We start from the raw sequence: 14083 nt of genomic DNA, 5'->3' as shown, positions 1-14083 counted from the left end.
AATGCAGTCCAAGGAACCTGAAGAGCCGGCGCCCAGTTTAGGGCCACTGGGAAGAAAGGAGGGCGGTGGCAGGTCTGGGAATTTGGGAGCCTTCTGGATGGGAGACTGAGGGAAAGAGGAAGAGAGGCTGCGCGGGAGTCTCCGCTTCTTTGGGAAGAAAATTCCCACGACCACCTCGGGAGCGTGGAAAGCCGCAGGCTCCCACGGAGGGGCGCGGGGAGCGCGCGGCCGTTATGGGCGGGGCCTCGGGGCGGAGCGGGGGCGGGGCCTGCTGCGCCTCAGCTCTTAGCGGCGGCGGCGGCGGCGGCGGCGGCGAGGAGCGCTCGGGCGGACTACTCTGCTTTCCCGCGCGGCGCCGCCTCCTGCCGCGCCTCCGCCTTCTTCTCGGCCCCGCCACCGGCTTCCTCCTCCTCAGACTGCCCTCAGCCCGCGCACCAGCCGGCTCCGTTATGGCGACCCGCAGCCCCAGCGTCGTGGTGAGCAGCCTGGCCCGCCAGGCCCGTGGCGGCGGCGGCGGCCGTTCCCTGAGACGCGGGGCCGCAGTGCGGGCTCGGGTCGGCGTGGCCCGGGGCCGGGGGGCGGGGGCGGCCGCAGCCTCCTGGGTTCGGCCGCGCGTCACACCCGGGCGGTTGGGGGGATGGAACGGTGAGGTGGGGGTGGCCGCCTCAGGAGAGCCCCGGGAAGGAGGGCTGCGTGTGGGAGGAGAGGGTGGAAATGGCGTTTTGGTTGACATGTGCCGCTTGCGAGCGTGCTATGGGGAGGGGCCGTGGGCCAGTTCGGGAATGATCTGGCGGGGTGAGGGTGGGAGCTTTCTTAGGAGGGGCTCTTCCCTGTCGATTTGCGGTGTGTGGGTGAGGTCCTCGGGGCAGCTCCATGAGAGGGACCAGGAGCACGGAAACGACCACATGGGAGGCATGCGGGGACTGGTATTTTAATCTAGTTTTGCAGACATTGTAATGATTATTTGTGGGAATGCGCATTGCCTCATTGCATCCTCACGGCAGCCTTGGCAGCGGTAACCATGCCTACCTTTTTACACACGTAGAAAGTAGTTAGCCGATATTAGGTAGCTTTCCCACGGCCCAGAGGTAGCCAGGCCTCGTAATCAGATCTGCTTGAATCCGGATCCTATGCTCTTTGATGCTGCAGGGGACAAAAAATGCGAATCTGGTCCTTACCTTCAAGGGCATTGGCACCGTAATCCGTCTTTGGTATCCTGTCTCCAGCCTCATTGGTTCTTTTCCTTGTTTCTCGAACAAGCCCAGCTGCTCCCTCCCCTTACCCTCCCGTTTTGATCACGCTTGCTAAAATAGCCAACCCTCTCTCAATAGTTAAATGCCTTAGCCTGCATTATTACTATTATTATTATTATTTTAGCAGTTACCTTATTACCTGTTGATTGTCTCTCCCACAAAAACATAAACTTTATAAGGGCAGGAAGCACCGCTGTAACCCCAGCGCGTAGTACAGTGCCTGGCATGCAAGAAATTCTCAGTGATGGTCTGTTGGCTGAATACATTAAATAATTAACCACTTGAGCCCTAAAAAGGGAAGGGTTCTAGTTCATATTAGGCATTGTGACTTAAGGTAAAGAGTAGTGCTCTTAATGGAGTCTGGCCTGGGATCCTGCTTGCGTGGGTTATTTACTAGCAGTGTAGCCTTGGGTAACTACCTTTCTGGATTTAAGTGTCTTATGTATAACTGAGGTGCTAACTACCTCATGGTGTTATTGAAAGGATAGCCGGTCTTTGTGAATGAACAACCTTTGCGTGGTTCCTGACTGGGAATAGTAATAATATCTATCGATGTGTTTACCTACATAGTCCTGTTTAGTCCTCAAAACAACCCTCTAACAAAAGTATGATTATCGTTTTACAGATGAGGAATCCTTGAAGCCTCAGTGAGAGGTTAAGTAACTTAACCTCTTAACGTAACATACCCAGTGTCACACAGTTATTAAGAGGAGCTCAGACTCAAACCTAGGTCTCTCTCAAGGAGGGCCCATACACTTAAATGTTATGCTAATAGTAGGTACTCAACTGTTTTTATTCAGTTGCTGAGGAAGTTAGATGCTTTTAAGCTTTGGGGTCCAATGGCTGCACCAGCATATAGTGAATTATTTTTGCTAGACCTGGCTGTTAGTTTTGTTTGAGCATCAAGATATTGATTGTGTTTTCGGTTTGCAAATTCCTGTTCCTTTTTTAATTTCCTTCCCAGAAATTGTCTTCATGTTAGCAGTGACGGACACTTAAATAGTGCTTACTGTATGCTGGTTACTAAGCCCTTTACACATATTAACTGGTTTGATATTTATTTAAAAAATTTATGTGGCTCAGAGAGGTTAAGTAACTTTCCCAAGATTACCCAGCAATACTAGGATTTGAATCTAAGCTATCTGGCCCCAGAGTCTGCTCTTAACCTCTCCACTTTTAGGTTCATAGTGACAGTAGTAGATATTTATTTAGTACTTACTATGCTTTAGGCATTGAAGTAAATATTTTGCAACATTATCTAATATAACTGCCCTAAAGATACATAATAGGAGGGAGAGAGATAAACACTAGTATGACCTTGGAGGCACAGATTGGTGAGCTATTGATAACTTGCCCAGTATCACTTAGATGAAATTGACCTGCAGATCTGCCTGATATGACCCATGCTACTTGTAACTATCTCTCTAAACTTCCAGGGTAAACTTGGACACACTTGAACAAAGAACAAGCTTCTGAATGTTTGCAAGTTATTGTGAAACATCAGATACACATTATGTGGATAAAATATCTTCTAAATTTCAGGATGGTAGTGCTAGAAATGTAACCCTTATTAACTGGACTTAAATCTTACCCGGCTAATAATTTTCACAGAATTGATAAAATAGTGCATTTTTTTGGTCCACAACCCTGTCATTGTTATCAGGGTTTAGACTGACAATGTAGACCAAAATTATTCTTGGTGACCACCAAAAAATGGAGCAGTTGAGTTTGGGGGTTTCATTCTACAAATTGATTAACGTGACATGCATACTGTAGATTCATCTTAATTGTTTTCTGTCCATTTTTTGTATCTAGGTGTCACAGAAAGTCCATAGGCAGGAGGTAGGAAAAAGACAAAAGGACCAACGAGATCAGCAGAGAAGAGGGGTCTTGAAGTTCTCTTTTAGGTTTCTGTAGTTCACTAGGCAGTAACTGGGCCATGTCATTCTTTTCCCCTGTGAAGAGATGATAAAGATGTGCTAGTGTGCTCTTCTTCCTATCTGTAATTGTATATTGTGTGCATTGATAAGATTTATATGCTATAAAAGTGTCAACCACCATCGTTAATATTGAGACTGGATTGTTATTTTCCACCAGTGGCTACCAAATTACTAACAAACATTTAGAATAACTTGCTACTAATAAGAATTCAAACAAACACTTCAGATTGCTATGAAACTACTATCTTCAGCACTGTGCTTCTGATAATTGATAGACATTTATGTTTTGCCCAGAATTAACATGCCTGTTATTCCACTGTGCACACTGGAAAGGAAAGATGATAGTATTAGATAGTAGTTATGGGCCCGCTTACGTAGAAGCAGGTAATAATTTATCCCTGAGTTGAATAGAATGCTGATTTTAATTCTTGTAACCCTTAGATTCTTGTAAACCTTTTAATTCTTTTCACATTTAGGGATAAATGCATCAGTAGTTCATAATTTTGGTCTTATGATATCCTGAGTTATTACAAATTATCCCAAGGGGATGACACATCTGCTTTGGGTTTTTCTGAGAATTTTAAAGTGTCTGAATATAAAAGGTAAAAATATGCCACCTAGCCATTTCTGCCTATTCTAGAAGCTTGGAATTATTGTTGGTTACTAGGAATAAAATAAAATGTATTTTATCTATTACTGTACATCTTTTAATTCATATTTTTAAAGACTCGCTTCCTCACTTCCATTTAGTCTTGTTTGGACCCAGGAACACTGTCATTTTTTGACCACAAACAGGCTTAAGCAATCCTGCTCACAGATGATGAATTGATGTTGCATGTGTTGTCTTAGCTCGAGTTAATGTCCATGCTTACTGTAATTTTAGATAGTATATCTCTGTAATTAGACATGTGTAAACCACAAAATTTTTCATGTATGGAAACCATTATTATCGATGTGACACATAATTATTAAGAATTTGTGGCTTCAGTTTTACTGAAAAATAAAATTATTTTGGTAATTTATGATAGCAAATAGACAAAAGATAGTAATGTTACATTTTCAATAATCTTTCATATTAATAAAAGTGCCTTGTAGATTTTACCATTAACAAGTATATTACAGATAGGCTAGAATTTGAGAGCTATGTTTTAAAGCTCTGAGGAGATGCAGTCAGATTTCTGAACTGTCTGGATAAATGGTAAGTAACTGAGAGCTATTAATAACCTATCCTTTGGCCATTTCTGGCTGAACTGGAAATCAGAGTAGGAAAGGTGGATCTGCAGAGAAACCACATTTCATTTGTTTACCACTTCCAGCCCCTCCAGGGCTCTCCCCCAAATATTTTGGGGTTGGGCCCTCCCCAAAGCCATCCAGGACCTTCTTTGCGATCTTTAGCCATTTTATGTTAAGTTCATATGTTGAAGCTCTAACCCCCAATGTGATGGTATTTGGAGATGGGGCCTTTGGAAGGTAATTAGGATTAGGTACGGTCATGAGGGTGGGGCCCTGGTCTTTTAAGAAAGACACCGGAGAGTTTCCAGCCCCAGCGCTCAGCACACAGATAGCTAGGAGAAGATGGCTGCCTACAAGCCAAGAGAAGAGACGTCAGAATGAAACCTACTTTGCTGGCCCCTTGGTCTTGGACTTCCCAGCCTAAAGAACTGTGGGGAATAAATTACTGTTGTTTAAGCCACCCGGTCTACAGTATTTTGTTGTGGCAGACTAATGCAGTTCTTTTAGAAGGTGTTGGTAATAACCACGTGCTTAGACACGCAACACCAAGTCACAAATAATAAAACAGATGTGATTTATACTCATATACAAAGTTGGGCATTGCTATTGCCTAGTTGATTTAGAAGGCTGTGCTAATTCAGTATCAGAGACATACCAGTCTAATTTACTCAGTTTATATCCTAGGCAACAGAATATATTGACTACTTTAAGCTTGATATTGCTTTAGGAGGGAGTCATTGGTGCTGGCTGACCTTGGGTTCCATGTTTATCTTTAGTGTGTATAACCGCTTTTGATAATCACACGTTTGTGGGCTTCTGAAGTTAGATTTGGTACAGATTATAAGCTTTAATGTGCTGTATAGTTAGTTATATGTGTATATGTCTTTTCCATTAGATTATATGCTCTTTGAAGGCTCTAAATTTATAATCATCTTTGTATCCCCCTACAAAATCTATTGCATAGTACCTTAATCAAGGTGGGTGCTGGATGCATTTTTATATAATTAAACATATTGCAATCCCTTCCTATCAGAGTACCCACTGGATTGTTAACTAATCCATGTTAGATGGGGTTAATTAATACCAGATATTAACCAATATCAGATGGAACAAATAAGGGCTGATAAGATTAAAGGCCACCAAGTATATTTCTCTCTAGCTCTTCTAGAGATTGAGATTATTAGCCCTGTTTAATATGAAGCTTTGGTGCTTGGGATGATTAAAACAAATTCCTGTCTATTGAATTATATCTTCTGTTATTTCTTATTGTCAGTGGTCTAGGTGCAAGCAAGGCTTCTGAGAGTTTGAGTACCCTCCTAAACTCCCATAATACTTTTTCTGTATTTTTAAAATAGTTTCACACTGTCTTATGGTTTTTCATGTATATGTCATATCTTCTACTACACTGTAAGCTCTTTGAGGGTAGTTGTGTCAAATTTATCTAATCCTCTCTAGTATGTACAACATAGTAGGTACTCAATAAATATTTGAGTGAGTGTTGGTGATAAGAATTACAGGTCCTGAATAAGGTCCTCACCATTTAACAATTACTATTCTAATACATATTTGAACATTAAATATGAATTTTTAAAACTTGGATTTTTCATTAATGTAAAATTGAGAAAAAGTGATGTTGGTGCCTTGTTATCATTTAAATAAATTGCTTCCTGTTTAACTTTATTTGAAACATACACAGGTACACATATTAGTATAATGAACCCTCATGTAGTCCTTGCCCAGTTCTGACAATTATCTATGCATGGCCAAATCATATGTTTCTTAAATTAGGACCCCCATAAATACACCCCATGTATTTATAGTGAATTATAACAAAGTTGTGAACTTATGCCTAAAGTACCTCAAGTGATACAGGTTTTATGAATTCTTATTTTTGCCTTTTGGGAAGAGTTATATTGACATGTTTTTTTAATCTTGAAATAACATATCAACCCTTTTACACGGAATGTGATATGTAAATCTAATAGTATTGATTGAAAATAAAACCTTTTGAATTGGAAAAAAGAATTTTTTTAATTAAAAAACATTTTTTTGCCACGCTACACAGCTTGTGGAATCTTAGTTCCCCAACCGGGGCCCTCAGCAGTGAAAGCGCAGAGTCCTAACCACTGGACCGCCAGGGAAGTCCCTGAATTGGAAATTAATTTGGCGTGTTGACAGAGAGAGAATTCCTATTTGGGGGGGGGGTACATCTGTGCTGGTCTGTCTGTGTTAAACTGCATGTTTGGGATGAACTCTGGGCAGAATTCACATTGGCTTTGATTGAGACAAACAAGACTCTTGAAGTTCTTAGGCTGCCTGCAAAACCCATAGCCAGGCACTGAGCCATTTTCACAGAACCAGTAGGCTTTATAAGTGTTGCATGTTTCAAAGAGTCCTGGGTGGGTCCTGGTTTATGCTTATGGCAGAAGCAGTGAGTAACTGGGAGGAAGGGGTGAGTAAGTCTCAGGGAAGCCATTTTGGTGCTCCGGATCTTGACTTTAAAAGCACTATGAAATGGTACGTTTTCATTCTTGTCAGGTAATAGCAGATCTGTTCTGATGAGCCTGATATCAATGTTTGTCCTCTTGTAGCATCTAGCAAGGTCTAGCTCTTCTTTTCCCAGAACTTTTAACTAAATTTCAGTTTATAAAATTTAGAAAAGTAATGCTTGCTTGTTATGAAGCATTATAAAAGTAATGCTTGCTTGAAATACTCTTGTAGATGACACAAATGTCCTAGTCCCATTCTTTTTTTTTAACATCTTTATTGGAGTATAATTGCTTTACAGTAGTGTGTTAGTTTCTGCTTTATAACAAAGTGAATCAGCTATACGTATACATATATCCCCATATCTCCTCCCTCTTGCGCCTCCCTCCCACCCCCCCATCCCACCCCTCTAGGTGGTCGCAAAGTACCGAGCTGATCTCCCTGTGCTATGCGGCTGCTTCCCACTAGCTATCTATTTTACATTTTGTAGTGTAGATATGTCCATGCCACTCTCTCACTTCGTCCCAGCTTACCCTTCCCCCACCCGTGTCCTCAAGTCCATTCTCTACATTTGTGTCTTTATTCCTGTCCTGCCCTTAGGTTCAGAACCATTTTTTTTTTTTAGATTCCATATATATGTGTTAGTATACGGTATTTGTCTTTCTCTTTCTGACTTACTTTACTCTGTATGACAGTCTCTAGGTCCATCCACCTCACTACAAATAACTCAATTTCATTTCTTTTATGGCTGAGTAATATTCCATTGTATATATGTGCCACATCTTCTTTATCCATTCATCTGTCGATGCACACTTAAGTTGCTTCCATGTCCTGGCTATTGTAAATAGAGCTGCAGTGAACATTGTGGTACATGACTCTTTTTGAATTATGGTTTTCTCAGGGTATATGCCCAGTAGTGGGATTGCTGGGTTGTATGATAGCTCTAGTTTAGTTTTTTTAAGGAACCTCCATACTCCCATTCTTTTTATAGTAAATGTCTTCTGAAATAAGCCTGATGACAATGTTTAGCAGATACATTAGTACTTCACCTTAGAGGACCTGGCATAATCTTTTGCCCCTCAAAATAGGATTTTTTTCCTGCATATGAAAGTAATACGTTTTTAAAAAAACAAATCAATATTGACTTCACACCTCGTGCCGAGCGAGTGCCTGTGCACTATGTGCTGCTGGAGCTTACCTGTGGGCATGTCCCAGTCCACCTGCCTGAGTCACTGCCAGGCTCCTGGCCACGTGCTCCAAGCAGAAGCGGTGCACAGCTACTACCAGTCTGACATGACGGTACTTGAAATTCCACCGAAGTCTGGAAAACTCAGAGCTCTTGGGACTGAAAGAGAGATGATGTGAACCTCAAATTTCTTAGAATATAATTATCAATTCTGTGAATAATAAATGTATCTTAAGTATATATTTTAGAAATTTATTGAAAACCAAGCTACTTGTCCTTAAGCACCTAATACAGTGCTGACTGAAGGAGGAGGTACTCAATAGATATTAACTGATGCAGTGAGATTTAATTATGGTTTGACCAGTATTTCTTGCAAACTGCCAGAGTTCATGTCATCAGCTTCTTGAATGTGATTTGGAAGATACTTAGTCTTGAATGTCATGTGAGACAGTATTATAATTGTGGTTTGTGTCTTTGAATAAGCTTTAAATATAATGCTGAGTGGGAATTATAAATCAACTATAATTTTTTTAAAAAGTGAAATTGGCAGTGGGGAAAAAAAAAGAAGTCAAAGTGTAGAAAGTGGCAGGTCCCCACTTCTTACAGTTGACTATTGTTTGGTATATTCTTCCATACCCACCCTTTCTTTCTTCCTCTCTCCCTCTCTCTCCTCTTTTTTTAACTTTTTGTATTAAAATTTTTTTGTTGGTAGATTTGGTTTTAATATATCATAAAATTTCCCCATACTTTTCACATATGTATATAAAAACACATACTACCACAAATAATTTATAAGAAAGACTTGATATTTTTAAAAAGCAATATGTACTCACTGAAGAAAATTTGGGATATATAGTATAAAGAGTTAAATAAAATCGCTGTAACTCCCCTCTGCAAGACAAAAGTTTTTTATGATTTTGTTATATTTTTCTGTGTTTATAGGCCCATTATATAATTATAAAACTGTAATCATAGTACATTTTACCACCACAGGTCCCTCATCATCAGTGTTATTAAACATTTTGCATTATAAGGACTGGACATATCAAGACGACCAATATGTGGTCCTACTCAAACAATCTTAGAGTATCTATTATGAAGGCACCTCATGAGTTGATTATAACAATCTCAGACTTCTAGAAGTTTGGATTTTTAAGGAATCACTTAGCTTTTTTGGTGATTTTTTTTTCCTACTGTGAGATGAGAGAGACACTTTGGGTTTGAGGTGGGGAACAGCAGTTTTTCTTGCTCACTGTAATATTTTAACTTGCTAGACTATACTGTATTAAGCATTTTTTACTAAATTTTCAAACATTTGCAAAAGTCGGGAGAATAATATAATGGATCCCCATATACTCATCACGCGTTTATAATATTGTCAAGATTTTGCCACATTTGTCTTAGCTCTTTAAAGTTTTTCTTTTACTCTGCTGAACTAAAGAAAATTTCATGTCATTTTACTTCTGTAATCTTAACTATTCATCTCTAAAACATGTGGTTGATTTCTTATATAACTGTAATTCATTATCATACCTACGAAATTACAGAAAGTTCTTGATATCATACCTAAATTTCTGTGATAGGCTAAGGGTTCTAAACGTCTAAATCCAATCAAGTGTTTGTATCATGAAATGCTCTCACTGAAAACAGCCATATTTCTCTTTCAGATTAGTGATGATGAACCAGGTTATGACCTAGATTTATTTTGTATACCTAATCATTATGCTGAGGATTTGGAAAAGGTGTTTATTCCTCATGGACTAATTATGGACAGGTTAGTACGATCTTAAATTGAAATTTTGTTTTTTTCTTATATTAATTTCAAGTGTCAGCAACTGTTTTAAGTAGTTGATGTTTGAACATGAACTAGACCAGCTTGTCACATAATAGATGCTTTCTGTTTTAAAAGCCCTCTTGACAAAAAAGGGAGGAAGGGAGAGCTTACTAATTACCCAGTATAAGTCATAGTATACTGGGAATCTGTAGGGAGTAGAATAAAGTAAATATTGAAGGGAGATTGGAAGAATGAACTCTAGGCACAAAGTCTGATTTCTCAACCCTGAACAGGGTAATGGACTGGGGCTGAATCACGGGAAGACAAGGTCAGATTTTGATGATTATGCACGTCTAGCTTGAAAATTTCCTGTTAAATGAATTGCAGTGAAAAACTTTACTTGTTATTTAAATGCTTGCCTTGTGTGTCTGGCTGTTGTTTTTTATTTTAAAATTATAATATCAATATTATAACTCTATTCTAATATAGCTATATTCTAGAATTCTAAAATATTCTAACTATAGAGGCTTAAACAAGAAGAGTGAAGTTCTCTCAGCCTGCTGTACACATTTCCTCCCTATACATTGGCCATGTACATATACTATATATTTTAACACATGGGTATTACTATCATATAGGTCTAAAATTTATTGGGCATTTTTTCATATTAATACATCCAGAACTATCTCATATATTTTAAAGGTTGCATGGCATTCCATTTTCTGGCTGTACCATAATTGATATAACCAGTTCCTTATTGATTAGGTGCAAGATGTCTCCATTATTTTGCTTTTGCAGATCATACTAGAAGGGAACATCGTTTTATAGATGTTTGGGCAGTTGCTCAAATTTATCCACGGGGAAATTTTGTGACAAGGGGAAGGTGTTTATTGAATGTTTTGATACTGCCAAATTATCCTCCAAAAAGTTTATATTAATTTATACTCCCAATGGTATATGAGAGTGCTCTTTCCTTACAATCTCTTCTAATATTGTATTATTGGAATTTGCTGGTTTGATAGGTGAAAATTGTATCTTATTTTAATTTGCGTTTTTAAAATTTATGATAGATGTAACAGTACACTTGGATTTGGAAGGTTTTTGAAATTTTTATCTTCACTTTATGAGCAAGGATATTATACTTCATGGGGGCAAAGGATGTGTTTTGTTGAAGTTTAATCTTTTTTCTTTTTTTTTTTTTTAATGCTTGGCTGAGCCTCGCAGCTTTCGGGATCTGAGTTTCCCAGACCAGGGATCGAACCTAGGGCCACGGCACTGAAAGTGCCGAGTCCTAACGACTGGACTGCCAGGGAATTCGAAGTTTAATCTTTAAGGGATGTTTGTTGTAAAGTTTAAATGTTCCTTTTATAATATAATTTAATTTCTATTAAATTCTTGATTTTATTTCTGTAGGACTGAACGGCTGGCTCGAGATGTGATGAAGGAGATGGGAGGCCATCACATCGTGGCCCTCTGTGTGCTCAAGGGGGGCTATAAATTCTTTGCTGACCTGCTGGATTACATCAAAGCACTGAACAGAAATAGTGATAGATCTATACCTATGACTGTAGATTTTATCAGACTGAAGAGCTACTGTGTAAGTATATTTAATACATGTTTAAAATAAACGTGGCATTTTTATTATATGTATCCTATATGTATGAGCTTTAGCTGGTTATATATAAATTCCATTAGCTTATAACTTATACAACTAAAGAACCAAAATTGATCTACATAATAGATAAAAACAAAACCATATGAATTCAAATTAACATTAATTTGATGTGAAGGACTATGTTTTGCTGAAATAAAAACAAAACAAAACAAAAAAACCCATGGCAACTGTAGGTTTTCCTGTATGTTTTTGAAGCTCTGCAAACTATACTTACATGTTCATTTTACTTGGTTAGAGTGAGATTTTCTAATATATTCCCTAGTACTGTATATCCAAGTAAATATTGTCTTTTTCAAACTAGTCGCCTATACTTATTTTAAAGGTTCTTTGGTTTACTTTTGTTTTGTTTTGTTTTGGATTTTGAAAAACCCGTTTTCGGAATTGCTCTTGGGACCTGGGGGATATACTCTTTTGACTGTACTTACTGGTGGCAGATGTCCTCTCTGGAGCTAGATTGACTTGAGGGGGAGTCGTATTTGGAGTTAGGTGTGAGTAATAAGGTGGGTCAACAGTTGTCTCTTAGAAAGTGCGTATGGAGCGAGAGCATTAGCACATTGAAAAGACCACTTTTGAGTCACAGTCGCTTTGTCTGTGTCACACAATCTCAAATGCTTCAGAATATTGACACTTTGTGGTGAATCAAAATCCAAGTCATCTTTACTCGTGAATTTCATCATCCACAATTTCTTTGATCGTGTGAATGTTTGATTTTTATTACTTCATACTGTTGCTTTTTTTCTGGTTGTATGTTGTCATTGTAGTTCCTGAGAGTTACTCCTTTCCTTAAAAATAGGATTTTTCCTAGCTTCTTCAAGGATTAGAATAAATGTCTGATCTTTGCTCTTTCATGAGTCAGTATTGTAGTGCATCTTTGTAGAAACTTGGCTTATGTTTACATTTTCATTGAGCATAAGACCACTTATCTACATTTAACTTTCAGCCTCCATTCTCTTCGTTAATCATCTATTTGACCCAAGTCTTTGACCTTTTCTCCATTTTCATCAGTCCTGTGGGTGATTGGACAGCCATTTAAGCATTATCATAGACATTTTCCCTATCCTGTTAAAACCCTTTGTGCTCATATATCATGACATTACTTCATACTCATAAGCTCCTTTTAACGTGTCAGAGTCTCACTTGAATTAAAGACTTGCTTAAATACAAAATTTGGATTTTTACTCAACAGAAGTTATTTATTTTGCTGATTTACACTAAGATTTAATTCTAGGCAGTATAGCTGCCCAGGCTTTAATATGTTGTTGCTTAGAGGCAAAACATGGGCTTACAGTCCAGGGCTTGATTTCTCTGTTTGGTCTTCTTAAGCACCGCCCCCCCGCCCCCCACATGTGCACATAAAAATCAATTTTGTTACTTTATGACTTATACTTCATTGCTCTGGGGACTTGTGCAGAATGTTCTTTCTGTGAAAAGAAAGCTCATTAAAAAACTGAGAGGAGTTTAATATTTTTAAGAGTATTTTATAGTTATAGAGCAATTTTGAAGCGGTAGAAACACTTTGACATTTTAATTCCATTTTCTACTTTTAGTTTTTTTCCTGTTTGTTGTTTTTTATTTTTATTTTTTTGTTTGTTTGTTTTTGGCCACGCTGCGTGGCATGCAGGATCTTAGTTCCCCAACCAGGGATCGAACCTGTGCCCCCTGCAGTGGAAGCTTGGAGTCTTAATCAGTGGACCACCAGGGAAGTCCTAGTTTTTTTCCTATTAGTTTCAGATGTTAGAGGATTGTTAAGCTGAACTCCTCAACTGATAAAAAGCGTTGGAACATTCAACATGATTAAAGCAAACATTTAGGTAAATTTTCACATAGAGAAAAAAGTATCTGTTCTGTTTTATGTGAAATTCTGTGTAGATTTACTACTAACCAATAGAAATTAGGAAAACCATATACTTTCTGTTGATTTGAAGTAACATTTCTACCCTATTTAATAATTCATCAGCTTGTTGTGGAAGATATTCACATGTGCCTATAAAAAAACAGGCAATTTAATTTGATATAATCATAAAATGGGAATTTAAAATTGCAGCATCAGTAACATTGATGTTAATGCAGTTTTACATGTTGATCTTGACCAGTTTGAAACAGTGAATTAAACATTAACTGTTCTGTACTTATCCTAAAGAAATGCTCCATGAACTATTAAATGTTCCCAGAATATATAAAGAGCCATAATAATATTAACACACCCCATCTAGTTTTTCTTCAGAATGAAAATTGTATTTTTCCGATTAAAAAATACATGTTTATTATAAAGAACATACAACCATGGAAAGTTATAAAGGAATTAAGTCACCCTAAATTCCACTACCACTTTTATTTCTAATATTTTGAAGAATTTTCTCTCTGTGTATATACACTCACATTATAGTTTACATACTTAGAGTAGCTAGGCAGAATTTTATTTGCTTAGTGCCTAGTTGACAGATTGCCTGGGGATTCCAAATACCATGTTTCATTAAATCTTAGCACTGATTTTAAGATTTACCACTATTTTTTGTACTGCTAAGAAAGAAGACG

At 38.2% G+C, this 14083-nt stretch overlaps 1 protein-coding gene across 2 annotated transcripts in view; it reads left to right on the top strand.

The window, feature by feature from the left end:
- The first annotated feature begins 283 nt into the window (after nucleotides 1-283).
- HPRT1 (hypoxanthine phosphoribosyltransferase 1) overlaps nucleotides 284-14083 on the top strand; it is a 32145-nt gene continuing 18345 nt past the window's right edge. Inside the window, exons 1-3 of one of the 2 annotated variants that reach the window (XR_004524456.2) lie at nucleotides 284-476; nucleotides 9767-9873; nucleotides 11287-11470. Coding sequence is in view for 1 of the 2 variants with exons in the window: in XM_019919065.3 (XP_019774624.1) it covers nucleotides 450-476; nucleotides 9767-9873; nucleotides 11287-11470 (318 nt within the window). In the remaining variant the exon portion in view is untranslated. The remainder of the gene's footprint in view (nucleotides 477-9766; nucleotides 9874-11286; nucleotides 11471-14083) is intronic. The other variant, XM_019919065.3, reaches the window with a different exon arrangement.

Source organism: Tursiops truncatus, chromosome X, assembly GCF_011762595.2.
Source record: "Tursiops truncatus isolate mTurTru1 chromosome X, mTurTru1.mat.Y, whole genome shotgun sequence".
Lineage (NCBI taxonomy): Eukaryota > Metazoa > Chordata > Mammalia > Artiodactyla > Delphinidae > Tursiops > Tursiops truncatus.
Note: the sequence above shows the minus strand (reverse complement) of the source record. Positions and strands in the feature narration are given on the sequence as shown.